Here is a 27450-nt window from a genome sequence, read left to right as displayed (position 1 = left end):
ATTGGCTGCTCAGGTGCGTTGTGTTCTGGGCTGGCGGAAAGGGCGCGAAATGCGATGCTATGGGGCGGCTCCTGAGGGCGGGTGAGCGGCTCTGGGCTGGGCGGCTGCGGCTTGCTTTTGCCTTTGCCTCGGCGGCGTCCTGGTGGGCCGTACCAGTGGCCACCGGCTCTCCCTGTGGTGGCGGGACGGTCGGGGCCGGGCGGCTGGAGCGCGGCGAGCTGGGTGCTGGGCCTCTTACGCTTCGGCCTGCTGCTTGGCCTCGCTGCAGGGGCCGTCCCGGCTCCCGAGCTGCCGCCGCGTAAAGGTCAAATGGTTTCTCTTTGTTTTCAGGATTTGCGATACTTGCCGTTGGGTCTTACCTGTGCTGGTTGGTATAGGCAGTTCCCAGGGTCCTTTGCATGATCACATCTGCTGTCTCCTTTACATCCCTTCCACCTAGAAAGCTCCTTTTTTTCGCTGTTATGCTTGTGTGTGCCTTTGCTGAGTTTCTGCTGAATGCTACTTCTGTAAACCCTTTCAGTTTGCCCCTTTGACCACAGGTTTTAGCTGTAAACATTCAGAGTAAGAACTCCACCAATGCTATAAAGCCTCACTCAAGAAATAGCAGCTAAGTATTCGATACTCTTCAGCATGTTATAGAAAAGACATACAGGAGAAAACATGGTCACAGGATGCAACAGATCAGAAACAAAGCTGATTACTTTTTTTTTTTCTGTAGAGTATTTTTGGATGTGAAGGATGGACTTGTCAGTGATTGCTATTGGAGATGTACAAAATGTGCTTTCAGCTATGCAGAAGAACTTGGAGTGCCCAATATGGTATGCCAGGAGAATAATGTGAACTCTATATTAGTATAGTTAATGAGTCTTTTGTTTTTCTCTCTCTCTTTCTTTTCTTTTCAAATGCTTTGTCAGTTCTATGGGTTATCAGAAAGCAAAATGAATTGTATTTTAAGGCTAAGTATATTGATGTTTTGTAAGGCTCCAGTGAGAAAGTGCAAGACAGAACTTGTATTTTGCTCTTCTGTCCTAGTAAATTTTGCTTTTCTATAACAACCTAAATGTATCAGTTCTCTATCCTGTTAGGAAAAAATTATAGCTGATTGGATTAGAGTATTGTTTGTAAAGCAGCCTGGATCTTTGTCCTTTGTCTCCAAAAGGTAAGTGAGGTCTGTAGTTCTTTAATGCAAACAAATGCTGAAATAGCATAGATTTTAGTTAAAGCCTAGATACCTAGAATGTCTGATAAGCTTTTGAAAGACTCTTGCTTCTATTGAACCAAACTGCTGAAGTTATTTTGTCCATGGTGGCAAATGTTTTTAAATCTTTACATTTTAAATCCATTTGGAAAGATTTTACTTTACTGCCATTGGAAAACCAAAATAATTTCTGTGTTGGTAATAACATCTGTTACAAAGGCACAGAGCAGAAAGCATAGAATGTCTGTAGTGCTATGCAGAAAAAAACTTGTATCCAAACTTTTCTGAAGAGGCAGCATGCTTTTTGCTGAGGTATCACAATTGGATGGTTGACTTGGTTATTCATTGACTTAAACAATGTTACAAGAGCTAGAATAGAAACTATTTCCTACATCTGTTCTTTATTGCATGTGGAATGTGATGGAATAATGAAATATCTCTGAAAGTGATTTTACACAGTCTGGTACTGCTGATTGATGGGAGGAAGCTGACTTCAACACGGAATGGAGATTTTTCAATGTGTACTTTTTTTTGTATTTGTGCAGTAAAGATCACGGAAGTGTGTACTGTTTAGCTTAAATAGCAAGACACATTGTGAATGGCAGTTCAAAACCAGGATTTTAATGCACTTAGCAGTTTTGTTGGTAGTTATTAACTGGGCAGAAGGCTGTGAATATGGTGAGGTCAGGCCTGTCTTGCTTTATTTCCACATGTGACATTAAGGCATAAAGGTATAATCTTTTTTCTCTATTATGGCAAATTAAAATATTAAAACATCCCAAAATATGAATGAATGAGATTGGGGAATGAATACTGCATGCAAAAGTAATACTGAGGCTGCTTTTGGCTCTTGGTGTATGTTTTGCTATAGGCACAAGTTAGACTTCTGCAGTAATAACATTATATTTGTTTTGGCTGTTTTCATCCAAGTTCTGTTGTTGTGGTGGTTTAATTGGAGTCATTATATAAACTTTTTTACATACTACTAGCATGTAGACAGAACACAATGACAGGGAGGTTTCCTTATGTACATACCCAGTCTATGAAACTCATGAAACCTTTCTTATGTAACTAGGGTTTGTAACACAATGTATGCCTAAATTAGAGCAGTATTTTTTTAAATTATTTTTTGTTTGTTTGTTTTTAGTATGTGTTCAAGGTAGATTATATTTTAAGGTGAGTTGAACAAGTGAATTGGTTAGAGCTTTTCTGAGAGCTGTAGTATCAGGTTAAATGTTAATTTTCACACTGTGCTAGACAGGAATGGGTTTAGAATAGAAAACCACAGGGAAAAAGTGAATAACTTCAATATTTATTTGTTGACACACCTGTGCATTTGGTTTATACAAACATAGTAAGAGTCCAGTGGGCTCCTGAATCCAACAGAATTACACTGTCCTTTACTCTTGTCACAGGAGGTCAGTGTTGAAAAAGACGACGTTGGTGTTCTAACACCAAGTTTCCTGCCCTGCTGAATTGGCATTTCCAGAAAATGCTGTCTTTTTGCCAGAGGCAGACAAAGATTGTGAAGAGCTAATAGATATGTATATATCACATAATGACAGTATTCATTACTGTACCTGGTTCTCAAATAAAAAATTGTCAAATGTGTCCTACTTCTCTTCCCCACCAAGGTTGTGGTTTTTTAAGTTCAGAAAAATGACTGTATTTCTGAATCTTATTTTGTTGCTCCTATTTTATATGTAACTTTGGTGTTCTTCTTTTCCTTCATGTTTCTTTTTGTAGCTTGGATGTGGTACAAGAGCCAGTTTCAACAAAATGTGATCACATATTCTGCAGGTAGGTTTAGAAAATTGTAATTGGAATGCTTAGTCAATCTGTTCTTATTCTCCATGTATACTTCTTTTCTTTAGTGCTAATGATGTATACTGTGTTTCAATAACTTAATATGTAGCTATTCTAGGGGAAAAATCAAGTCTGAATAAGAAATAACTGCAGTTTCACAGATGTATCAAAGGGGATTGATTAATTCATCGTAACACCAGAACAAGAATACAGGCATTCCACTTGATAATGAAGGACTTCTACTAGGTGGTGCACACCTAGGATCAGTTTTAAAGAAAATAAAATCCTCCCTTTTGTTACCATTGTAATTATGCTTTTTTCCTAGGTTCTGCATGTTCAAACTCCTCAGCAAAAAGAAAAAAGGTGTGATACAGTGTCCTCTGTGTAAGACTGAAGTTACCAAGAGGTAATGTATCTTTGCAAGTGGGCTTTAGGATGAGAAGTCTGAACTCTAAGGACAAGTTAATCATTGTCTTAACAGTGTCATAGCAGAAGACTGAAATGAACAAGAAAAGGTGGTTATTAAGTAAACTGTCAGTTTCTAAAGGAGTAACTCTTTAGTGCCTTACCTCAATATAAACTTTTTTCAAGTCATCATAGGTGAAGACACCATTCTTAGCAAATGTTTGTGCTATCAAGTACAGACTGTATTATTGTTCAATCGTTACAACTAGTTTCTCTGTGCTGAACCTAGGTGAGGAAAAATACGAAATTTTCACTTTGTGATAGTTTTAATTCCCGTAGTAATGGTTGTTTTGGGGAATTGTGTTGTTATTCCTTGGCAACAATTTCTCATTCTCTCATCTTCCACTTTAGACTTTTACTCCTTTTTTTGTTCAGCTTAAATTCTAGGAGAACTATTAATAGTTGACCCATACATTTGTCTTAAAACAACCCATGTGGTGATGTTATTTCAGAAGTCTGAAAGAAAATTCCAGATTTAAGCAACTAATTGAAGGATTGTTGGAAACTATCCATGCGTTTGAGCTTGACAGTGGAGTAAAGTGTAAGTGTTGTGAATGTATACCCCCCACTTTTTTTTTTTAAATAAGATTTTGACATTTGTGTCATCATTATTTGCAGGGTATCTCATTTACTGTGCAGTGCTCAATATGGGAAGAATTAGCAAAAGCTTTTTCTTGGATGTAGAAGCACAAGTTCCATTAAGTTCCCAAGGTTTTCCTACAACAACTTCTTGAACAGTCTTAAGGGTTTTTACTGTGCATTTGATGACTGCAACCAATCTTATTTTCAGTTCCTGAAATATGGCTGAGTCTGTATGAAATAATCTTTAATCTATAACTGTGTGGCAAAGTCCTGCTCTTAATTATGCCCAACCTTGCAGCTTTAACTTCTTAGACAGTCTTAAAGCCTGAATTAGCAAGTGCTATAACAGTGTATATAACTTGTGCTATAACTTGTCCCATTCAGGTATATCCTTTTGGAATCCAAATTTATCCTTTCTAGTACTCAGTGCCTTGTGAAGGGTATTGGCAAGTCAGACACATGCTTCTTTATGTTTTGGGAAACAAGATACTGTTGTTGGGGGCGGGTGGTGGTTTGTGGGTTTTGGTTTGTTTTTTTTTTCCTTAGGATATTGTGCTATCAAAACTAGACTTTCTTTTCAAATTCTTTTCGACTTGTTCAGTCATTCTAAAATCACTAGTATTAGATCCTGTTCTTGCTAGATTATCCAAATAAGCAAAATTGGTTGGGAAAATTAGTTGGCAAGATCAAGATTTTACTTAATACTTGAAGAGTACTCATAAAGAACAATCAGAGTAGTAATTCAATTAGATTTCTTTCTTTGATAATTGTATTTTAGCTGTATATGTGCTAGTTGTATAGGGTCTATGCAAGGCTATTTTATTAATATATAATACCTGTTGTCATGCTCAATATTTTTGCTTTTTTTTCTGTTGACATTTTTCAGTTTTAGACAGTCGTCACTTTCCTAAAACATCCACAGAAGCCACTGCTGCTGAGTTCCTGTGTAAAGAAAGTTCTGTCATTCAAAGTAAGGGCTTCAGAAACAGGAAAAAAAGTGCTAAAGAAAATGGACAAGAAAACAGCACCTTGGTATTTTTTTTTTCCCCAATTTATTTTTATGGATTGTTTAGTATCTTATTTGTAATGTGTATACATGCATGTGCATAAATGAATGGAGTAGGAGATTTTGGTTTGCTTTCAGATCACTGTTTGACTTGAATATTATTCCAGACAAGGACATCTAAATATTTTTGACTTCCTAACCTACTTTAAAAAGTTGTTTGCGTAAAACGACCTGAACTTAAAGATAATATTGCCATAATATATTCTGTTACTGAAACTAGGATTGAAGGCTTTTTCGTACTGCTTGTTTAATGAGGCTGTCTAACTATTGGTAGGTTTTTTACTTTTTTAGTGGTAAGACCATAAATATGTCTTAAGAATTCTTAAGACATTACTCAACTTAGGGTGATTGCTGTGTGTATGAGTTTGTTGATGGTATGTTGTTTCTTGTCTCATCTGCTCAATGCTGAACAGAATGTCAGGTAAGATAAAACTGTTAATGATTTGAGCTGTTAAATTCATGATAATTGTTTCTATTAACACATTCCATTACTGACATCAGTATGATAAATTCAATCTATTGGGTTTTTGTATAGAGGCTGCCAATTTAAATACTTAGTTCATATGTATCAGGCTCCCCTGCTGTAGTTTAAATAATTACTACTTATTTTTTGGAAATAGCCTACTGTTACAAATAACTATTCCTTTCTCTTCTTCTGTCAGCAGGAAGCTAATGTGGATACACAGCTTACAGATACCAGGGTCAAAAGGTGTCCCCTAAGAAACAAAACCCAGAAATGTGACTCTGAAAAAGGGATTTATATAGAGTTTGGTAAGATCTGTTGTAGATCCACACTAGTTGAGCTTATGCATAATGCTTGCAAAGTAATGAAAGGTGATGAAATTCAGTCTTTATAAACACTAATTTCTCCTTAAGACCCAAAATGAGAACAATGGGACAAATGATGGACAATTCCAAGTTGATAAATCAAAGGGGTTTTTACATAATTTATTATATTGTAGGAAATAACACTGCTGTAGTAAATCTTAAGGCTCAATATACAAGATCCAAAGAAGAGAAGATGCTTACAGATGTGAAAAAAGTTATAGTTGTTATAATTAATGATAACTACTGTTTTCTAAAGAATATTAAGCCTTGTCACCAGTGCCTGAGGCTTTAGTTAATAACCAGAGATAAGAATGAAATGTAATTGAGAAAAGAATATTGCATTTCTGTCTATCCTAGCTCTTCAGAACTTCCTTTTTATCTGGTGCTGACTGCTGCAAGAAACAAGATAGGTGCTATGCATAGTTTATTTTCTCCATGTTCCTTCAAGGAAGGAATTGCTCCTTTTAACAGATAGTGTTCATTGCCTCTCTTTTTTCCTTATTGCTTCTGCCAAGATCAATCAAAGGATTCAAGACAGATATTAAAAAATATTGCTCTGACTTCCAGTTCAAAATTCTAAATACTAGCAGCTGTTTCATGTATAAATTTAGAAATTAAAAACTAACTCTTAGCTAATTAACTCTTAGTGGCTCTCTGTTACCAGTCACTGTATTTAAACAGAATTTTATGCTGGAGCCATGTAGATATTTATACATAGTAATCATTATAACTAGGTAAAATGCTGCACAATCGAACTTGATTTCATCTGATAAAAGTTGAAAGAATCTACCTCTAGAAAGAACTAAGCACGCATGCTTCTGTGATAATAAACACTCAGTCTGGCAAGTCATCTTTCTCTGAATCATTTCAACCAGAGTAACAGCTGATTTGTTTTTAGGTTCTGATTCATCTGAAGAGCTTTTTAAACAGGCAAGCAATGCTGGGTAAGTAAAGGTGATTAAGGAATTCATATTTTCTAAAGACAATAGTTCAGTATTCTCATTCCTATGTTTTAGTTTCTTAGCATAGGACTGAGAATTCTTCAAGCTGACAAGTGATTTTCAACTTTGAGGGCATCAGAGTAGAATGGGTAGCTGACTCCTACCAGTTTGTTGTATAATATTGTCGTGGTTTAATCCCTGCCAGCAACTAAGTACCACACAGCCACTCGCTCACTCCTCCCCGCTTCCAGTGGAATGGCGAGGAGAATTGGGGCAGGGAAAAAAAGTAAAACTCGTGGGTTGAGATAAGAACGGTTTAATAACTAAAATAAAATACAATATAGTAAAATAAAAATAATTGTAATGAAAAGGAATATAACAAAAAGAGAGAGAAGTAAAACCCAAGAGAAGACAAGTGATGCACAATGCAGTTGCTCACCACCCACTGTGACCAATGCCCGAGCAGCGATCTGCCCCTCCCAGCCAACTCCCCCCAGTTTATATACTGGGCATGATGTTCTATGGTGTGGAATATCCCTTTGGCTAGTTCGTGTCAGCTGTCCTGGCTACGCTCCCTCCCAGCTTCTTGTGTACCTGCTTGCTGGCAGAGCATGGGAAACTGAACAATTTTTAACTTAGGATAAGCACTACTTAGCAACAACTAAAACATTGGTGTGTTATCAACATTATTCTCAAACACAGCACTATACCAGCTACTAGGAAGAAAATTAACTCTATCCCAGCCAAAACCAGGACAAATAGGCTTTCAGGCTGTTTTCTAAATGTTTTGTTGCTTACACAGACATTAGATCTTCAAGAGAAAAGCATGTACTGTGCTTCAGAAAGTAAACATTAAATTCAGGAATGTGGGAGGGGATCTTTTAAAGAAATGGCCTGAAACTCTGAAGGGATCTAGTTGTGGCGAGTGTCAATCATGCAGCCTGACTTCTCCAAAAACTTTCAGAGAGCAAAAAGGGAAAATTAAGTATCATCTTCTATTATGTCTATTGTGGTTTTCTCTGTAATGAAAGTAGATTTCCCTTCCCAACAGGTTAGAAGACAAAGAAGCACTTCAGATTTCATCTCAAGAAAAGCTAGAAGAACTTAAGAGTGCTGAGAAGGGGAATAAATATTCTTGCAACACACAGCCTGACAAGCTGGGTGCTAAAGAAATAGTTCTACCAAGTGTCATAGGTGTGTTTGTTATTTTGGTGACAAAAATGATTAAGCTTGAAAGAAAGACCACAAGTTAACGTTTTGATTTCACATGATTAAATATATATATTTACAGTCTTGTATGTTGTAGTTTTGTTGATGCCTACAGCTAGTGACAGTATAATACAAGACTATACCGGTAGACTAGATACTTACAATGTGGATATTCTGTGCACAGGAACAGAAGGGGAAAAAAGTAACTTGATCAAAGTGCAAAACTTATTCTATTCTGCATAAGCCATATTATCCCTTGTAATACACGTTGAGAGCACTGTTTGGTAATTCATGTAGGAAGTTGGATGAGCATATGTCATATGTAATTTGATCTTTTTCTCTAGAGGGAGATTTGTGCAGTGTAATATTCTGTTTTGGGGGGAAATAAGAACAGTTCTTTTAAAACAAAGTAGCCATTAAGCTTGTCATTGTTCTTGTGCATGTAAAATAGGGCTTAATAATTTATAATACCTATAAATCTTCAGGTGAGAGTGATTTCTCGAAGGAAGGCTTGAGCAAGAAAAGCACTCGGAGCATCACTGAATATGCCAAACCTGGCCAAGTGAATATGACTGAATACCGGAGTTCTCCTTTGAATGTTCTTGCTGTAGACCTACTCACAGAGCAGTGTGACAGAATAGGTAATGCCAGTCCCTTAAGGAATGGGGACACATCTTTCTTTAAGAACACAGAAGAAATGGATGCAGAGCAAACTCAGTGCAATAGTAAAAGCAAAGAGTTTGACTTAAAAGATAGCTCAGAGAGCAAGTTGGATAAAGCCAAGGAAATAGATATTGTTGTACAAAGTGTGGAAGCTGTGGAAATGTATGAACCTGAGAATGATTCTTCCCATGAAAAAGAAATTCCTCTGGAGAAACTGCTTCAGCCAGAGACACTTCACTGTGCTACCCTGAATCAAGTCTCTAGGAAGAGACTGAAGCGAAGCATTCAGAAAGTCAATGAATGGTTTTCAAAAAGCAATGAGATTCTGTCTTCCAATTCTTCCCAGGATGATTCTGCTGGAGCAACTGATGTTTCAGGTGAAGGAGATACATGTTTATCAGATAAAGATTCCTGTATTTCAGAAAAGACTGACCCTATGGTAGATTCCATGGAAAATGCAGTGGTTGAAGGAAACAAGAGATGGTCAAAACAAACAGCAGATAGCATCAAAGACAAAATATTTGGGAAAACATACAAAAGAGAGAGGAAGGCAAATCCCCCTATTATCTTGAGAGACATTTTACCTACTACAAAAAAGGAAGATGTGGCTGCTGATGAGAAGTGCTTGAATAATTCCAGCAAAGACGGACTAAAACGAAAAAGGAAGACTGCCCGTGTCCTGCAACCTGAGGATTTCATCAAGAAAAAAGATATAGAAGAGGCAGATGGGTGCCCTCAAAGTGTTAACTGGTCCCTTGGAGATGCTGAAAAGAAAAGAAGTGATGAAAGTTCTGCTGTTAATGAGAGTTACCTCTCTGAGAATAGAGAGGATAATACACTAGCAGAACTTGAGGAAGGAGGATCCATATGGAAAAAAGCTACTGAAAAGGTGACTCACAAGCACTGTGATGGGGAGCTAGAACTGAATAACTGTGATCAGAAAAGCACTAAAAAAAGAAGTTCTGCAGCAAAAAGATGCAGGCGTTCTACTAGAACCATGTGTGCTCTACAGTTAGTAGTGGATAGACACTCTGTTTCCCCTGATCCAGCTGAGCCACAGATCGATAGCTATCCAAGCAGTGAAGAACCAAGGAAAGTAGATTCTGAGCAAAGACAAGTCAGGCGCAGCAGGAGGCTTCAGTTACTTTCTGAAGAAATGATAGAAGAAACAGGAAAAGGAGTAGCAATTAAGGGAGCCAGAAAGTATGACAGTGATCATGATGGGTCTTTCTTTGGGCTCCAGAGGAATGTCTTAGTTCACGCTTCTGAATGCAAAGACCTGTGTGAACCCCAGGGTACGCTGGGTTACAAGCCACTCACTAATCTGAAGGGTGGTGATCTGGAAGCAAATGAAATACAGATTAGTCTAAAGAATTTGTCTGACACTGCAGAAACTGGAAAAAGTCTCTTCGATCCTACATCTTCATGTCAGCATTCAAATTGTAGTTCCTTTGCACCTGATGCAGGTTCTCAAGAAGGTGAAATACTAGGTAGCCCTTTCCTCGTACAGGCTCCTTCAGTGGCTGTTGTGCAAACTGCTTCCCACTCGACTGAAGAGATGACTGAATCACGTACTACTTTTCCCCAGGATAGTGGACATGATACACAAAACATTCCAGGGGACTTCAGAACTGAAAAGTTGCCAATGGCTAAAAATGTTTCGGAATTGACCAAGGAAGCTGAAGATAGTGAGTTAGACACACAGTATCTGCGAAATATATTTAGGCATTCAAAACGCCTATCATTTAGCCTTTATCCTACTCCCATGAAGGCATGTGCAGTAGAAGATGCTGCTTCTGAAACTTTAAAGATACCGTGTGCTGCTAAGGTAGAAAATAAGCATAGCAAATATTTAAAAACAGAAGACTTGCAAGAAGAGAAAACAACTGCTGAAAGCTTGAGTAGGGTTTGTGAGAAAGAGACACTTAAGACTTACGAATCTGCTTGTGTTAGTCCTGTGACTTGCTTTGTCGGCAACACTGAATGTATGCACACAGGGGAACATAAAGAATACGTTTCACAGGTTGCAAATCAAGGGAATCTGACACCAGTAAGAATGGGTACTGCTAGGACTAAAGACAAGAACAGATTGCAAAAAGGAGAGTGGGGAAATGAAAAGACAGTGTCAACTGACACAGGGATAGAAAGCGAGTTGAGACAGAATCCAATCAAAAGTAACAGAAGCCAAAGTGATCAGAGTAATACAGAAGAGCACATTTTCAAAAGAACCGATTTAAACACAGTTGATGAAATATGCTTCAGTGCAGAAAGCAATCAAGCAGGAAAGGCCAAAGTTGTTGATGGCAAAGGACCAATACTACATTTTCAGTCCAGATCAATGATTTGTCCTGCAACTTGTCAGCAAAGGCCTGCTGAATTCAGCTGTGAAGTCATTGGGAAAAAAAGCAAAAGAGAAAGAAAACAAGTAAAGGGGAATGAAGAACAAGCAACCCAAACTGTTAGCACAGGGATGCCTGAGTGTTTACTTACTGAGGCTCTAGAAGAACCTCTTAAAGGGAATAGTGATTTTATAGGTTTGTCTGAAACCCCTGATGGCTTACTGTGCTCTGATGATGATATTGAAGAGAACACCAGCTTTTCTGAAACTGATAGGAGAGAGAGATCTGCTGTGTTTGTAAAAAGAAGTGACAATGCCCTGGTAAAAGAGCTACACAATAGACACGCTAATTCTAAGCCAAGATCTCAAGGTATCCAAAGATCTCGAAGAAGAGCACAGAAACTGCAATCTTCAGATGAAGAATCTAGCGAGGATGAAGATTTACCGTGTTTTCAGACATTAATATTTGGCAAATCAGTAAGCACACCTTTGCAGATCAATAAACAAGTGACTTCTGTGGTAGAGTCTTCAGTAAGTCCCATCACGTTGCCTCACAATGGAAGTCATGATGACAATAATATGCAGAAAATGCCTGAAGCTGCCCTAAGTAATGAGTGTGGTTCACCAAGCCAGGAGTCAGAATGTTCCGTCAACTTATTTTCTTCCCAGTCCAACGTGTCTGAAGAATCAGTTGATGGAGCACAAGAGCTGAAGAAACCTTTAATACAAGTTCATACATCCAAACAAGTGAGCAATGTGAATGAGAGTAAAGAAACTTTTCAGAGTTTTAATGGAGGGCTGAAGAGAAACAAAACTAACTTCAAAGATGAATGCCAAGAAGACCCAAACATGGGAGCAAACCTAGGTACAAACCAAGATTTTTATCTCTGCGGCTGTGTTTGTAATGTCATTGCACCTAGGTTTTTGGTGTTTGCGTGGGAACTTTGGTCTGTATTTATGTGGTGCTTGCTCTTTCAAAGGAATGTATCAGCCCTAAACAATCAAACAAAAAGCCCTCAGTGGTTTATTTCCTGACAATTAAGTTCTTCCAGTATTCTTTGTTCAGAGCAAAAATGAATAGACTGGGTACTAGAGGTCGGACTGAGTCTGTCTGATGGGAATTAATTTTTGAGTGAAACGCTAGCTTTCTTACTGCAATGTGATACTTGCATCTATCAGCAAAATTTCATAAAGCCTACCTAAGCTGTTTCCCCAGATGAAATGTTTGTTGAAATTGGCTGTAGAATTCTGTAGTGCTTATTTTGACCTTTTTATGGCTTTCATAAGTATTGAGGACTTTCATCGCTGTTGAAACACTTTGAGTTCTATTTACTTTGCCATATGTGTGACAGAGTATTCTTCAAAACGTTCACTTAAAGTAGATCTGCGCTTCTAACTTAAGCATTTTCAAAACTTGTCACTTTATCATTACAGTTAACAGTTGGCTAAAAGGTCTGTGTGGCAAGAGAATATGGATAATCTTTGGGTTGTTTTTTTTTCTTTAACTAACTCAGATTTTCTTCCACCTTCTTCAAGGTGAAGCATCTGGATATGACAGTGAAACAAGTAATGTAGAAGATTCATGTGGACCATTCTCTCAGGGTGAAATCCTTACTACACAGGTAAGTGAGTTTATGCGCTAAATTCTAAAAGTAGTTTGCATTCTAGGATATAAGCAAGTACATGAAAGCTGTGAAGTCAGTGTAGTGGGAAACTGCTTTCATCATAATTCTTTGTGTTGCTAGATTACTTCCAAGAGCATAATTAATGAAGAATTGTAGAACTGCTTCTATGCCATTATTTGTCCAATTTTGCCTTCTATGGTAACATTACATTCTAATGGCCATAACTTGTTACGTGGTATTGATTATAGTGCTTAATTGTGGGGGATGCTAGTTAATGAATCTCCACACTGGACCAATGCTGGAAACCTCAGCTTCCTGTATTTAAAAGCTTCATTGGTAGGAATTTATGATTGGTGATAAGGATTGGATTTGCTATATTATAATATTTAGAAGCATGGAGACTTGCCTTCTAAGGGTAAAGATTAAATCAAATCATTCCATATTAGAATATTATAGATATAAGACCCAACAGGCAGTGTCCAATGAAAGGTGTGTCTAGCACAGTATGTTTTCTCTACTATTAATTTCCTGATTACTGCTTAATGGACTAACTTTATGTATTGGGTGATTGGTGTGGGGGTTTTGGGGTTTTTTGTTGTGTGTTTTGGTTTTTGGTTTTGTTTTGTTTGGTGGGGGTTTTGTTGGGGTTTTTTTGTCCTCTGTAACTTCAAGATAGGTCTTATGCTAAATCTCTCTCTTCAGCATTAACAGCCCTATGGGTTTTAATGTATGTCAAAGATGATTGAATTTCATTTTTATGCTTTATGGGTGGTTCTGTTTACCACATCAGTGCAAAATGTGGTCAACTGGCAGGACATTGCTCCCTGATGTAGCTTCATTGATAGAGATTCTAGGATATGCCTGGGTTGAATGGAATAGTGGCAGTATGGATGGGTGGGGAATTTTTTGGTTTGTTGTGTGGTGGAGGTTTTCTGTTTCGTTGCGGGTTTTTTATTGATTCAGTAACACGGAAGTTCCACATGGTGCCAGTGCTAGAGCTACAAATGTAGTATTCAGTGCTGTGGAAACTGCTTTATCCTGTATGGTGAAGGCTTTAGGTTTCTAAAAGGATCCTTTGAAGCCCTGAGTTCTTCTTACAAGGAGGTGTATATGGCATGTTTTTAATAGAGGGTATTGTAATTTTTGAGAGAGAAGGTAAGGAAGAGTTAGGATGAAATATTTTATTCCTTTTAAACAGTCTTTGGGGCTTTCAGTAATGATGGAAAATGCAGAGACTCAATACTTGATGTTTGCTAATGCAAACTAATGCAGTTGGGACAAAATGACTTCTAAAGAAATCTGTGCAGAAGTTCTTTTTTTTTTTTTCTTGACTGATTAAACTCCAGTGAGCTGTCTAAATGGAAATAATTTGAACAGCAAAATGACTGTGCAGTTGTTTGGATTTTTTTGCTTTTGATGTAGCATGTGTGCATTATTTGTTACAGTAAAAGCACCACAGTCACCTTTTGAACACATGGTAAAAACTAATTCAAAATAATTTTGTTTCATCTTACTGTTTAAAACTGAGTTTGCTAATGTTGGCACAATTGTGTATCCTTTGCAGCAGAAGAATGCTATGCAAAATAACCTAAAAAAACTTCAGCAAGAAATGGCTGTACTTGAAGCAGTGCTAAAGCAGCATGGAAGTCAGGACTGTGAATTTGTACCTATCCATAGGGAACTGCCACATTCCAGTAGTGAAGGAACACTTGGAGTGGAACAAATGAGACAAGAAAGAGGTAAATAGCAATGAAAACCTTTCCCAGCTTTCTTACAAACAGTTGTGTGACTATTACTAGTTTTTTTCCCTCTATCACAAATTATAGTATTAATTTAAAATTGATATGTTAGCAGAATTTTACCTAAATTCAGCTGTTCAGTGAGACATACATGTTTTATTTATAACTTAGGTACTACACTTAGTCTAAAAAACTCCTGTTACAGATCTGTGTGAGATTACATGGTGTAATTGTATAAATGGTGTGAGTAGGCCTTATGGCTTGGCAGTACTAATCCATGTTGCTATTCTGTCAGTTCTAGTTGTACTTTTGTTTTCTTTCACTGGAATGGGTAAGGGACTGGGAAAGTGGCTGAACACCCAAAAGGACTTGGCCTCTATTGCTGTGGTAGAATTTGTCCTTTAGCATACAAGGAACAAGACAGAAATTAGGTTAGGTATGTATTGGCTGTCAAAAGTAATACAGTACAGGTCAGGCTGCTGATGGGCAAAGAAGAGAATACCTGTAGTGGTGTGTAAATCCCCTGAACAGGACATGAACACACAGTTCCTAGCTGGAAAGTGCACAAGGCAGTAAATAAATGGTGAAGAATACTTTAGTAATCGCCAAAGGCTTATTGTATATTGAAGATAAAGTGACTTGCTACCAGCTATGTAAGTAATAGTGAGAGGGCTTTATTTAAGGTTTTTCTTTGTTAAGGCAAGACAGATACTGAGATTACTGTTCTGACAACCTATCTGCAACAGAGCATAGAGCATTCTTTGAACAAAGCCTACAGTAAGTCCAGATGTTCATTGTTGAACTTCTCAGTGCTCTAGAAAGGCTCCCAATGCTGATTTAAAGATTTCCAAAGATGTAATGCTTATTGAATTCTTAGATAAATTGTACCAGTGCTTTATTATCCTACTTGCTGCTAAAAATTTATTTCTAATTCTGTGGCCTTGTTTCAGTCAGTTATCTTTCTTTTCTGAGGGCAGCTAGAATAACTTAACATCCTGGAATTCAAAGTTATTTAGTGTCTTATCATGCCTTTACTGCGTATAGTTTTCACTGTAGAGTCTTTTCTATCTAAATTCAAAGGCTTTCATCACTGCTGTGGGTGCTAGTCAAATATCACAAAACGATCTGTAGGTTGCTTTTGATCTCCTGAATGATGGTGTTGTACACTGTAAGGTATGAGACCTTTAGGTTAACCTCTATCTTAAAAAAAAATACAAAAAATCTGAAATTGTCAGCCAATATAGTGCAGCTGTACCAATAGGTCTTCTGCTTGTGTGTTAGTAAGTTAGTTTTTGTTGTCAGAGTGTAGTCTGCATCAGGAAGCTCCTTCATGGAGAAAAGGGAGCTAAGACAGAAAAAGTGAAGAGGCTGAGCCTTTGAAAGTACTGTACACAGTGGTTTGTTCAGTTCATTCAAAAATCTGATGTAACAGCATCCTTCCCTACTGTGGCTGCTGCTTTGATACCTGGATTCCTGACAGGAAAGTAGGGCCATTTATTGCGGAAGAAACTCGCTGTAATTCTCTTGTGATTTTGTGTTACTGATTTAACAGCTGCACTGTGTTTTCAGCCTTCTCTCTATCTCATCTTTTGGACATCTTGAGCTGTTAAAACGTTAACAGTATAATTAACACTAAGAGACTGGTTACAATCCATGCTTAGTTAACAAAGCTTGTTGAATTGCACGGCGTTCAACTTTATTACAGTTTGAGAATATTATTTCGTAGAGAAGACTTTGAAATGTGACATTTCTAAGCCCAGTAGGCCAAATTCATAAGATAACTATAAATAGACTGCTTGAAGATTAAGTCAGCAAATCAATGGTTAGTTTCCTTCAGATGGGAAAACTACTTAAAATAATTTCATTAATACAATGCATGTTTACATTGTTATGCTAGAATATGGATTCCTGACTCATAAAAACTTAAACTGATCAGAGTTATTGATGGTTTGATAAAAATTACAGGCATCTCTAGCTATCAAATAAATGCCTCTCTACTGCTTGTGAACAGAGATACAGTAATGTGTTGAGGGGATTCCTAAACAAATTGCACTAAATAGTGTAAATTTGCCTTCGGCCTATTTTATATTCTACTTTTTCCACCTAATGCATAGCTGACATCGTAGTTTTGTAGATGATTTAATATGTGAAGTAAAATGTAGTTGTTAGCCGTGCTTCAAATGGCTTAGTATTTTGTGTAGATTTCTGTTTTGGGACACTTGCCTCTCTAAAGTGTATCTGGGTTGAGATTTTAGAGAATGCTTGACTTCTTATCTGAAGAAACAATTAAGAACAGTTGCTTTTATTTTGCTTGTTTAATTATTTTTCTTTTTTAAAGGGGCAGAGTCAACCTCAGAAGGAAGCTTTGAAAATCATAAATGCAGCATTTCAAAGGGATTTTCAGCCAATGATTTCCATGTTATGCCAAGTGATTCTCTCAACAGTAAAATCAAAGAGTTAGAAAAAGAAAGGTAGATGGTTTTTTGTTTTGTTTTTTTTACTTTTCTTTCTAATCTTGTATTTAAAAAAAAAAAAAAAGAAAAAAAATCTTGAAATAAATACTTCTCAGCTTTTGAGCAATTACAATAGCTTAGCTGTGGCTACATGGTTCTGATACTTAGAAGAGTAGAAAAGGTATTAAAACCAATTTCCCTCTCTCAAGGTCTCCAGAATTGTTGCTTCCATCTTCTAAATCCTGTTTGTTTAAGAGACCAGATTTGGAAAAAGGCCTTCAGTGTGACAGTGTTCTGAAGAACAAAGCTCCTTCTGAAAAGACAAAACCTGTGCAGGAAGCAGTGCAAGAATATAGTCAGTGTCAGCTTGAAGCAGGTAACGTTTAAGAGGGATCCAACATGTTTTGATTTCTGCTTTTTTCCTGGTTTTTTCCATGTTTTTATATACCAGCAAGATACAACTTTTTCTTGTAAATCAAGGATTTAAATTTATATATTTCTGGTCAATTTAAAAAGATGTTGTTACTTGTTTGCTTCGTTTTGTTTGGTAGCCCAACTTTATAGCTGCCCATCAGGATGGGGTTGGACAACATTTTGAGAGTAATGGGAGTTATTATCTGTCTCACATATAAATTGGTACTTCTTGACAGATGCACTACTAAAAGTTTCACAGGTATTCTAGTGTCTCAGCTATAGATCAGGAAAAAGTAATGATAGAGGCAAAGATGAAGTAATAAACAAATAAGTGGAGGAAGTGACTGCAGCATTTAAACTTAAGAGGTAGAGCAACAGCCTTCCACCATGACTACAAGAAGGATGAAATTGTTTCAAGGAGTGATTTCTCTTTTTCTTCAGAAAATGCAGATGAGCAGAAATCTGGGACCAGGCTAAACAGTGCATCTGTCTTATCAAATCTCTCTGGAAATGTGACCAGGAGTCCAAATAACGCGTCCTCCTCTGTAAGGCTTCTTAACCCTCGAACTGCAGAAGCAACAAATAGTTCTGTTGTAGCTCAGAATGCTAACAAAAGCTGTGCTCAAGAATGTAAATCGAAGAGAAGTGTGTGTTTTCCTATATCTGTTCTGCACAATGCAGCTGGGAAAGAAAATGCTACAAGTCCAGTTGCGACTAACAGGAAAGAAATGTCAATTGTGGCATCAGGTCTGAATCAAAGTGAACATGTAAGTATATTTCAGAAGTTTTAGAGATTACTTGTTAATCATTCCTCATTACCACTAAAGTCCTCCACATAGAGAGGTCTAAGTATAATGGAAACTAATCTTACAGGAATTGCAGATTAGTCATACAGCAACTCAGGTCAAACTTTTTCACTCCTAAAAATATGAAGAATGCTGCCTGTAAATGGCACTATTAAGCTTCGTGAAGTTTGAACTTTTTAAATGACTGCCTACTGTCTAGGAGAAAACCACATTATTCCAAAGCAAGGGGACTTTATTTCTAGAAAGCCTTGGGACTTGGAGGGGAGGGGGCTGTTTGGTTGGTTCCCTTAATGTTCTCAGATGTTGCTTCTTTACCCAAATTCTGATCCATAGTGAGGATTTCTGTAACTGATCAGTTCTGAATTGCTAATAAACCTGTTTCTACGATCCATTGTCAGGAGAATATGGCTTTTGGTTTATAAACTACTGACCAAGAGCTGCTCTTTACTCTAGCCTGTTGAATGGTGCCAAAATTAATGACTTTTAAGGAAATATACATTCTGTGTGCCAACACAAGTAAAACCATTACTTTAAAGTAACTATCTTATTATGTTATACTCCTATAAACTGGAGTTGTTGGGTTTTTTAATGTGTTTTGCTAGCTGTTAATTTTCTTAACTACTTTTCAGTTGGTGGTCCAGAAGTTTGCGAGAAAAACTCAGAGCACTTTATCTAATCACATTACTGAAGGAACAACCCATGTCATAATGAAAACAGGTTTGTTGCAAGCTATGTGAACAAGTCCTGTATTTACACACCATATAGAATTTTGACTCTAGGCTAACCAACAAGCAGACAGTTCAGCAATAAATTTGAATAAGTTTGAGGAGAAGGTATTAATTGTTGTCTTCTCTATCATAATTTTTTTGTTTAAACTTGGGAATCTTTCTTATTATTTCACAGCATCAGAGTGAGGGTATGTTTTGTTTCCTTGTGTGATTTGAAGTTAATGTTACTTAATTTTTTTTTTCTCCAGCTGTTTGGTCACAATTTTCAGGTGTTTACAGCACGTTAACATGAAGTAGTTCAGAACCAACCAAAAAGAAAGCAAGATAGTTCCTAAAGAAATGGGATACAGACATTCTGGAAATAAGATGCTATTTTGGTTTCCTAATTCCTTGCAGGGATTATAAATGCTGTCTCTTTCTAAATTTTTGAAAGAAACTTATCTTTAATAGAAAACTGGAAGTGGGACTTAACTGTATGTATAACTGATGGTAGTTGATAGTGAAGGCGTGCTTCCATAGGAACAAAGCAGCACTACCATTTCATTGTAACTATTATTTGCGTGCTTAATTAAGGTGCTTAAATTAGTTTTTGCTCTTTGGTAGATCTCAAGAATCCCATTATTAAAAGCTTGAAGGAACTTTATAGAAACTTCAGTACAATACTACAGTTTCAAATTTGACAAATGTATTGTATTCTGAAACAGCATTATATTGACTTCAGAAAAGCATAACATTCATCAGTAAAATTAAGTTACTATATTGCTGTGTCTAGGCATAGGTTATATTTAAGCTCTCTACTGAACCTACCACCTAGCTTTTAACCAACACTTTCTTAAAAAGCAAAATATTTTGAGCCAAATCTGTGTGGGGGTATGCTATATACTGTGCTTGCATTTTGCTTCATAGAAGCACTTCTAGCTGGCTCATATTTGAATACAGTCTTATCACATAAGCCTTTCTTGCTTTTGAAAACCAACATAGAAAAGGAGCCAGAAAATCCTGTTACTCCAAATCTATGGACTCAATTTTTGCCTTTTTCTTCAGGGAGTGTATCATAGACACCATGACCATATGTTTTTGGAGAGGCAGATTGTTCTGTCTTCATACAAATACAGATAGGATAAACTGCCTTCTGAAGTTGTGCCTGTTCTGGTAGAGTAGAAGATGATCTTAAATGGCTAGTCATCTAAAAGCTTATGCCAATATTAGGCACTGAATCCTACTGCTAGTGTCCTCTGTCTTGACTAGCATTCATGCTTTTTCTTGCCTCTTATCTTTACTGAATAACTAAAAAAGGGTTCCGAAGTTGTACATGTGATTAGTTTCTGCTCATTTCCTTCAGTTTAGTAGAATCAGGACACTAGAATTTCAGAACCTTTCTATAGATGGTCGTGATATTTTGCTGCTGCACTTAGCAAAAAAACTTTTGCTTTTAGGTACAAATAACCTGAGCTGTTTTTTTCACTAATGGCAAAACTGAAAGAGATCTTGTTCTTGTTTGCTCTGCAGATAAGGACCTGGTGTGTGAACGGACACTGAAGTACTTTCTGGGTATTGCAGGAAGAAAATGGGTAGTTAGTTATCAGTGTAAGTATAACTTATTTTGGAGCTAAACGGTCTCTGCCCTTCTACTACAAATGTACTCTTCACTTGTTCCAGTAAAAAAAAAAAAGGATCTCTTCATGTCTTGGCATCTGATGTTTTGCAGAGTTTCTTCTAAATACTTTAAAATTAAAAAAAAATTTAAAAAAACCCCAAAAAACAGCAACATCAAACTTCTTTCTCTTCAGAATACTTTTCCTGCTTTCAAATAACCACACTGGATTGCTCCCCACCTGGACAAAAGCTTTTCCTCCCTCTTAATTTAAATCTGAGATGCATGGCGTTAGTTAGTGCAAAATTAATATTATTTATAAAAGGTAAAAAAAGTCTTTAAGTTCTTTCAGGCATCATACCATATTCAGTTTCCCTTAATACAAATACCTTCAATTTAATATAGCAATGAAGTCAGACTATTGGCAGTGGAAGAACAATTTTGCTGGATAAAATGACTTGTCCTGTTCTGATCTTTTTATGTAGGGGTAATTCAGTCTTTTAAAGAAGGAAGGATACTGGATGAGGTAGGTCTTTTGTCTTAAGAGTGAAATGTCAAATGTGTAAGCAATGCTGTTACGTTGATAGACCTATTAGTAACCTCAGATATTGTCTAAATATTTAATATATGGAAACTTGGCTCTGAAACTGGGATTCTAGTTTTACCAAATGCTAGGACAAAAAAACCACACTTAGGCTATATGTATTCATTGTTATTGAAGACCTAATGGGTCCCTATTATTTTTTGGAACAGGTTATAGGCATATTTTTTAATAAGTGTTTCTACTGATATCGATGGATTACAGCATAGAGGAAAAGATCTATTGTTTGCTTGTGGAAATAACGTTGGAGCATAGCTATATACATAGTTTTGTTTTGTTTTTAAACTTTAGAAGAGCCAACTACTGAAAACTCATTCCAGCATTTACTACCTTTCCTAGTAGAAATGGCTTATTTGATATGACCCTGATTTAGGTGGATTTTTGTATTACTAGGTAGTATTTGGATTTTCATTCTCTAGTACAGATTTTTGGAGAATGTCGTATCAGTGACACAGTATGGATTTCATATATCTAATGAGCAGAAATGCCCACTTTCTGGTATGAAATCCATATGCCCTTTTGTCAAGCTTAGGGTGAAGAAGAAAAATCTTAGCCCCAAAAAGGCCCTAGGAAGGGGTATTAAAGGCCCTTCTGTGCTTGAGGTGAAAGGAGGAAGTTGCTACCAAGTTGACTGGGAATGCTAGAATATGGGACAGCTGTTAACATTGTCATACACTCTCACATTGCTTTAAGCAAGGAGAAGAGCCTCCAATTATAATGAAAACCAAAATTTTTTTTTCAAGTAGACTGAAAATATGCAGCTATTCTTCATACTCTTGTAGCAGGTTAGACTGCATGGAAGTTTTGGAGAAGTTTCAAGAAAGTATTGGAGAAATGGGAGTTTGAGTCTGATGTTATGAAATGCAGCACTGTATTTGTTATTAATCTATATACTAAGTGAATGCCTTGAAATAAAATAGATGTTGAAGATCTAGGGGTTATGTACTGATAATTAGTTTCTATCTAATGAGACTTTACTGATAAGTTAATTATAGTCTTGGAGTGTGCCCCTTCTTTTATACAGTTTGCTAGACTACTATACAGTTTGACTGTAATTTGTTTCTTTAAAAATTGTCTGATGCTGCAGGGTTTTCATTACTGCTCTCCATTTTTCTTGAAAAGCCTTTTAATTAATTTTCTGCACACACTTAATTGTAAGGTTTCCAGTTCTGAAATCTGATCACCTCTTCCTATTCTGATGCAGAACTCTGACCAGGAAAGTGTTCTCGGTTCTGATTGCTTGCTTATGTTATGTTCCAGGAGAACTTTGAAGTTAGAGGAGATGTAATTAATGGGAGAAACCACCAAGGTCCTAAGAGGGCTAGACAGTCTCTGACTGAAAAGGTAGGAGCACATCAGGGATGAAAATCCTGTCCTGCTGTGACTGTTTCAGATATGTGGCTATGCTAGCTGAATATCTGGAACTTCTTCCAATTTCTCTGCTGCTCTGTATACACAGAGTTGTACAAATTAAGCATTTTTTATATATGAAAGGTGAGCTCTGTCAGCAGCAGAGCAGATATGCTCAAGTGGCTCACTATGCTTAGAGTGAATGCTATCTTTTAATAACATCAGTATAGGATAGCACAGGGTTGGGGGTTTTTGATTATATTCTTTTGTTTTGTAGGTTACAAAGAGCTTCAGATATACTTTGTGAAACAGTGATAGCTTGGTAACCAGTCCTAGAAGTGCAATGAAACCAGCATATTAAGTATTGTCCTTTAAAGATAGCATATGTACTCTGTTAACATGTTCCTTGTTTTTCAGATCTTTAAAGACTTTGAGATCTGTTGCTATGGACCTTTCACTGATATGACTACAGGTGTGTCATTTTAGTGGAATTAAATGAACTCTTAGCATAAAAAATATTTGGAGGGGGATTGTGTGCATTCACCAGAGTTTTACATTTGACCTCTTCTTGGATACTCTTATACCTCTTTTACTCTGAAACTTTCAAAATACCTACATGAGGTATAGTGTAGGTAAAGAACTTTATCCAGTTCTATCTCCAGATAGAATGGAAACGGTGATGTCCTCAGAGAACTGCTCTGGTAATTTTGCTGTATTTCAAAACAGGCCTTTTATCTAGTTTATGTCTGATTCTCTACCAATGAAGGAAAAACATTAATATCATGCTGTCTGGTAATTGGTTTAGATGCTGTTGAACACTTGTATTTGAGCATTTTTAGTTCTGTCTTAGTAAACAGTTCCTAAGTATTGTTTTTCTAGCAGTTGACACATCTTCAGTGTAATCTTCTCTCTCTACCAGCAGATGTTAGAAGTGAAACACACAACAAACCCAGAAGTTTATATACAAAGAAAAAGCTGGGCAGGATAGCTTCCTTTTGTTAGTTTAAAACTGAATAAAGTATAGTAGATGTTTTGAAAATTTAAGCTAGAATTTTTCTACTTAAAATATTTGTACCTCTCTTCCCATTTTTGTGGCTTATACAGCAGGTATTTTCTGATTTGTCCAATATAACTTTGTTTGTGACTAGGTGAAATATCCTCACATCTCTTGACATTTACAGTAATTACTACAGAGGATGCCGTGCTTTCACCTGCTGCAGTGATCAATTATGGCTCTTACACTTGAGAGACTTATTTATCTTCTTCACTATCAATTCAACAAATTGGTGGAAATTAAATACTTTGGCTACTTTTGTTAATGAGAGATAATCACAGTTCTAACTTCTGATTTTTAATTTTAATTTCATGTCTTACATCCTTATGATAAGAGGATATAAATTGTTAGTGACTTTCTCTTTTAAGTTTTGGGCATGTGGTGTTTTACTTTTTCAGGGGTTTTTTGTTTTGTTTAGTCCTGACTAGAGGGTGAGGGAAGAGAGTGAGTTGCTGTTCCTCAGCAGGCTGCAAAGTGAAAGGACTTATTCTCTACTAAGGCTTACATTTCTTTCAAATGATGATAGTTTATATCTTGGAACAAACACATGAGGGCTTAGGGAATAGTATCAGTTTCAATGCAATATAAAACATTGAAGTAACAGACTGTTTATCTGATTTCTTCAGAACATCTAGAATGGATGGTGGAGCTTTGTGGTGCCTCTGTCGTGAAGCAACTTCATCTGTTCACACACACAACAGTGAGTGTTAATGAATGTTACACTTACATAGTGAATGGTCTATAGTTATGTAATACACAACATGTTGAAAGATTACATAGCCTTCATGGGCTTGTCAGACTGATGCGTGCAGGTATGTTAGAGAAAACTGTCCGCACAGTAATGATACCAAACCGCATGGCAACAGTTCTTGTGTTCTAGGCTCTGGCCGTTCAGTATTAGAAGACAGGCTAACGTAGTGGAAAACTGATCAGAGAGTACTCTATGTAGGCCAGATAGCTAATCGCTCTTGAAATCAGCACTGAGCCTCACTTTCCGGGGCAAAAAGCCTTTAATGCCTTAACTTAGTCACAGTACTCCTGGAGAGAAAACACAGAAAAATCTTAGGAACTAATGTCTTTCTCCCTCTACAACTCCTTCTTAAAGTCCTCTCTGAAGTGATGCACTGAAGCAGAGTTAGCCCAGTTACCGCTCTCTGCAGATAGGTGTGAGAGTGATTTAATGACAGACAGATAACAGTAGCGTTTTTATTTTCTTACCTTGAAATTCTAGAATTCGACTGCTGTCATGGTTGTGCAGCCAGATGCTTGGGTGGAAAACATGGATTATAGAGGTAAAACGACACACTGTCATGGACTGTTTTACGGTACACATTGAGTGTCTTTATCACCTCAGTCCTTTTAATAGTTAAATATCAGAGAGGTTTGTAGACGAATCAAAATAAAATCCTACTGCATCTGGAGATGGAGGTACGTCTTGGAAGAAAAATCTGGGAGGACAAGGTATATTATCTCAGAATCAGCATTAGAGTCTTAAAAGGTAGCCTGGCAGGCAAATCTTATTCTTGGCTCAGTTGTCCTGTATATCATCAGCTTTACAGAAATTTTTCTGCTTGGAGATAGTTTCTAAAAGGTGGAGAAGCATGCCATTGGAGGACTAGTAAGATCTAGGAGAAAGCCTCAAATGGGACAAGATTCTCTTGGTCTAGAAAAAATGTCTAGCTACAAAGCGTTAACTGATATAGCTTGGCCTCTTTTTTTTTTTTTTTTGCCTTGGGGTGGGGGGGCCTTTTGGGGCTTTTTTTTTTTTTTAAAATAAAAATGCTCCAGAGAAACCGTGAGACTTTGAAAGTGCAAGTGTTCCAGACTAACTTACTTTTAAATGAGATAGTGGGAGTTAAGGGCTGAATGGGAGCTAGTTAGGCTACAGTGGAGTTTAACAAAAAAAATGGAGCAGGAGGATGATGTAAAAAGCACAGCAGTTTCCATGGCACTGGGAAAATGAGAAAATAAAGAAAGATCCTGAAATGGTGAAGAACAGTCTGGGAGCACTTCAGTAACTTTCTGTTGCTCCTTTCTTAATGAGACTCATTGCTTGTCACATACTCAGTATGCCTGAGCAGACAGGAACTGAGGCTCTGTCACCAAGGTCCTAAATTAAAAGATAACAAGAACTGCTCTCTTTGCTTTTAGTGTTTATTCTGTAGTGTTCAAAACTTCCTGCCTGACTATTTGCCAAACAGCTATTCTTTTTGGAGCAGCAATATTACCTGCATTGTTAAAAGGAGTAGTGGTACCACATCACTGTTTTCAGACTCTTGTTTTTTACCAAGGCCTTTAAAATGTCAAAGATAAAGCAAATAGCTTAATCTGAAAGACATCAGTAAGCTCACCTTAAGCTTGCTTTGACTCACTGATAACTGTTTTATCATTTCTGTCTTTGTCTTACAGCAATCCAGCAAAAGAACAATGTTGCCATGGTGACTCGAGAGTGGGTATTAGATAGTGTTGCTTGCTATGAGTGCCAGGAGTTCGATGCTTACCTTGTGTCCTAAGGGTGATCTGCACTTCTTTTTCCATTGCTCAGAAATTCTCATCAGTGCTGATAGTTTGTTAATTATTTTAAGGACTGAGAATTTTTAAGTCACTTATGCAGAGATTATGTGCGTGTAGTGTTCTTGTTCAGAGTAAAATAACTGCATTTTTATTAACAATAAAGTTACTTAAACAACATTACCATATAAAGATGGAATTACCCACTGTTCTTTAAAGATTAACATTTCAAATTTCAAAACAGTCCTTTAAATTAATGTAAAACAAATTTTAAAAGTTAGAAAATGTTGAACACGGCCTCCTCGGAGAAATGGTGATGTATTATTTACCATTGCAGCCAGTTCCTGTTTATATACTTGAGGACAATTTGGAGAATTAAAACATACTTGCACTCCCGAGTAACCTCCATATTTTCATTTTGCATAAATACATACCCTGAATAAGGCTGTATACCAATACAATGGAATATTATTTTGTGATTACTAATGCGTCAGCCTTGGTTAATCTTAGGCCATGGATTATAGTTGTGTTGAAAACTACACAAACAGCTCTCCTGTTGTATATAAAAGTGCCAGCTTGCCCTAACCAGGAAAATTATCCACAAGTACAGCCCCTGAAAAGCCAACACTTGATTCTCAACGTAAACCGATCCTTAAAACAGCAAGCCTATACCAGTGTTGTCAGTCTTATTTCTGAGAAGCATATGTGGCACCTATGAACAGATAATAAACAGATGCACTTTAGTATCCCAGTGACCTATAATAAGCCCTATAAAAATCTGCTTCTAATAGTCCCTGCCTGCAAAATGAGACTGCAAAGAAAATGAATTGCTTTTTATACAAGAAAATATGTTGCCTGTTTCTGTTGCCAAGCAATTCAACTTCATAAATAATTTTGTACTTTCAGAGCAGAAAGAGAACTTGTTTTCATAAAGTTGTTGTTTAAAAAAAAATAAAATTGTAGCTAAGTTCAGAGAATTGTTTAGTGCTCAGATGCTGCTAGGTTGTCTTGGAAAGTTATAGAAGGTATGTTTATAAATATTGGAATGCTCAAAGGAAATAAAATTATTTTGGCAAGTATTTTACCTAATTGTTTAGCTCTTCTTATGTGAATCAGTCACTCAGTCTCTGCATTGAGGCATATATGAAAAAATATCTGAAGTCCAGCTTTGTGGAACGGGGGGAGTGGAGACTTACTGGAGGAGGTCAAGAATGTAAATTAGACTTCCAGAGCTGGAGTCAGAATTGTAATTTCCATCAACCTGAGAAGCAGATCTGTTCTCAGTGGGGCAAATGTGGTCTAACTGGGCATTGCTACTGGTAGTGCAAGTGCTGGAAGCATTTGCTCAGTTGACGTACATTACTGTTTTCTTCTATGTGACAGTATTTCATAACTATCGAGGCTGTTCAACATGGCCTCACCTTTGATTGATGCTCCTCTTATCTCTAGAGCCCACATTGGTGGTTTGGTTGTTTTTGG

The 27450-nt window shown here is 37.0% G+C and overlaps 1 protein-coding gene across 2 annotated transcripts; it reads left to right on the top strand.

Annotated features, from left to right (window-relative positions):
• Nucleotides 1-736: 736 nt before the first annotated feature.
• On the top strand, nt 737-27049 carry BRCA1 (BRCA1 DNA repair associated). 2 transcript variants are annotated; one of them, XM_050911600.1, is made up of 22 exons: nt 737-818; nt 2945-2998; nt 3330-3410; nt 3922-4010; nt 4938-5083; nt 5783-5888; nt 6844-6889; nt 7938-8080; nt 8581-11961; nt 12633-12718; nt 14286-14460; nt 16799-16931; nt 17123-17289; nt 17769-18094; nt 18763-18850; nt 20371-20448; nt 20941-20981; nt 22317-22400; nt 22824-22878; nt 24087-24160; nt 24692-24752; nt 25870-27049. In XM_050911600.1, exons 1-22 carry the CDS (start codon nt 739-741, stop codon nt 25971-25973), a joined length of 5598 nt encoding a protein of 1865 aa, XP_050767557.1. In that variant the 5' UTR covers nt 737-738; the 3' UTR covers nt 25974-27049. The 2 variants fall into 2 exon arrangements, with proteins under 2 accessions (XP_050767557.1, XP_050767556.1); XM_050911599.1 differs by having other exon boundaries at nt 5780-5888.
• The last annotated feature ends 401 nt before the right edge of the window (nt 27050-27450 follow it).

The sequence above is a fragment of the Gymnogyps californianus genome, chromosome 28 (assembly GCF_018139145.2).
Source record: "Gymnogyps californianus isolate 813 chromosome 28, ASM1813914v2, whole genome shotgun sequence".
Taxonomy (NCBI): Eukaryota; Metazoa; Chordata; class Aves; order Accipitriformes; family Cathartidae; genus Gymnogyps; species Gymnogyps californianus.
This window is presented reverse-complemented; position numbering and strand designations above follow the sequence as displayed.

Bases quoted from the DNA above. Each gene is read 5' to 3' on its own strand.
- BRCA1 (XM_050911599.1), top strand. From the start codon at position 739: ATGGACTTGTCAGTGATTGCTATTGGAGATGTACAAAATGTGCTTTCA. The intron at 16,932-17,122 runs GTAGATGGTTTT...CCCTCTCTCAAG, and splicing joins AAAGAGTTAGAAAAAGAAAG to GTCTCCAGAATTGTTGCTTC. The intron at 18,851-20,370 runs GTTTGTTGCAAG...TTTGCTCTGCAG, and splicing joins CCATGTCATAATGAAAACAG to ATAAGGACCTGGTGTGTGAA.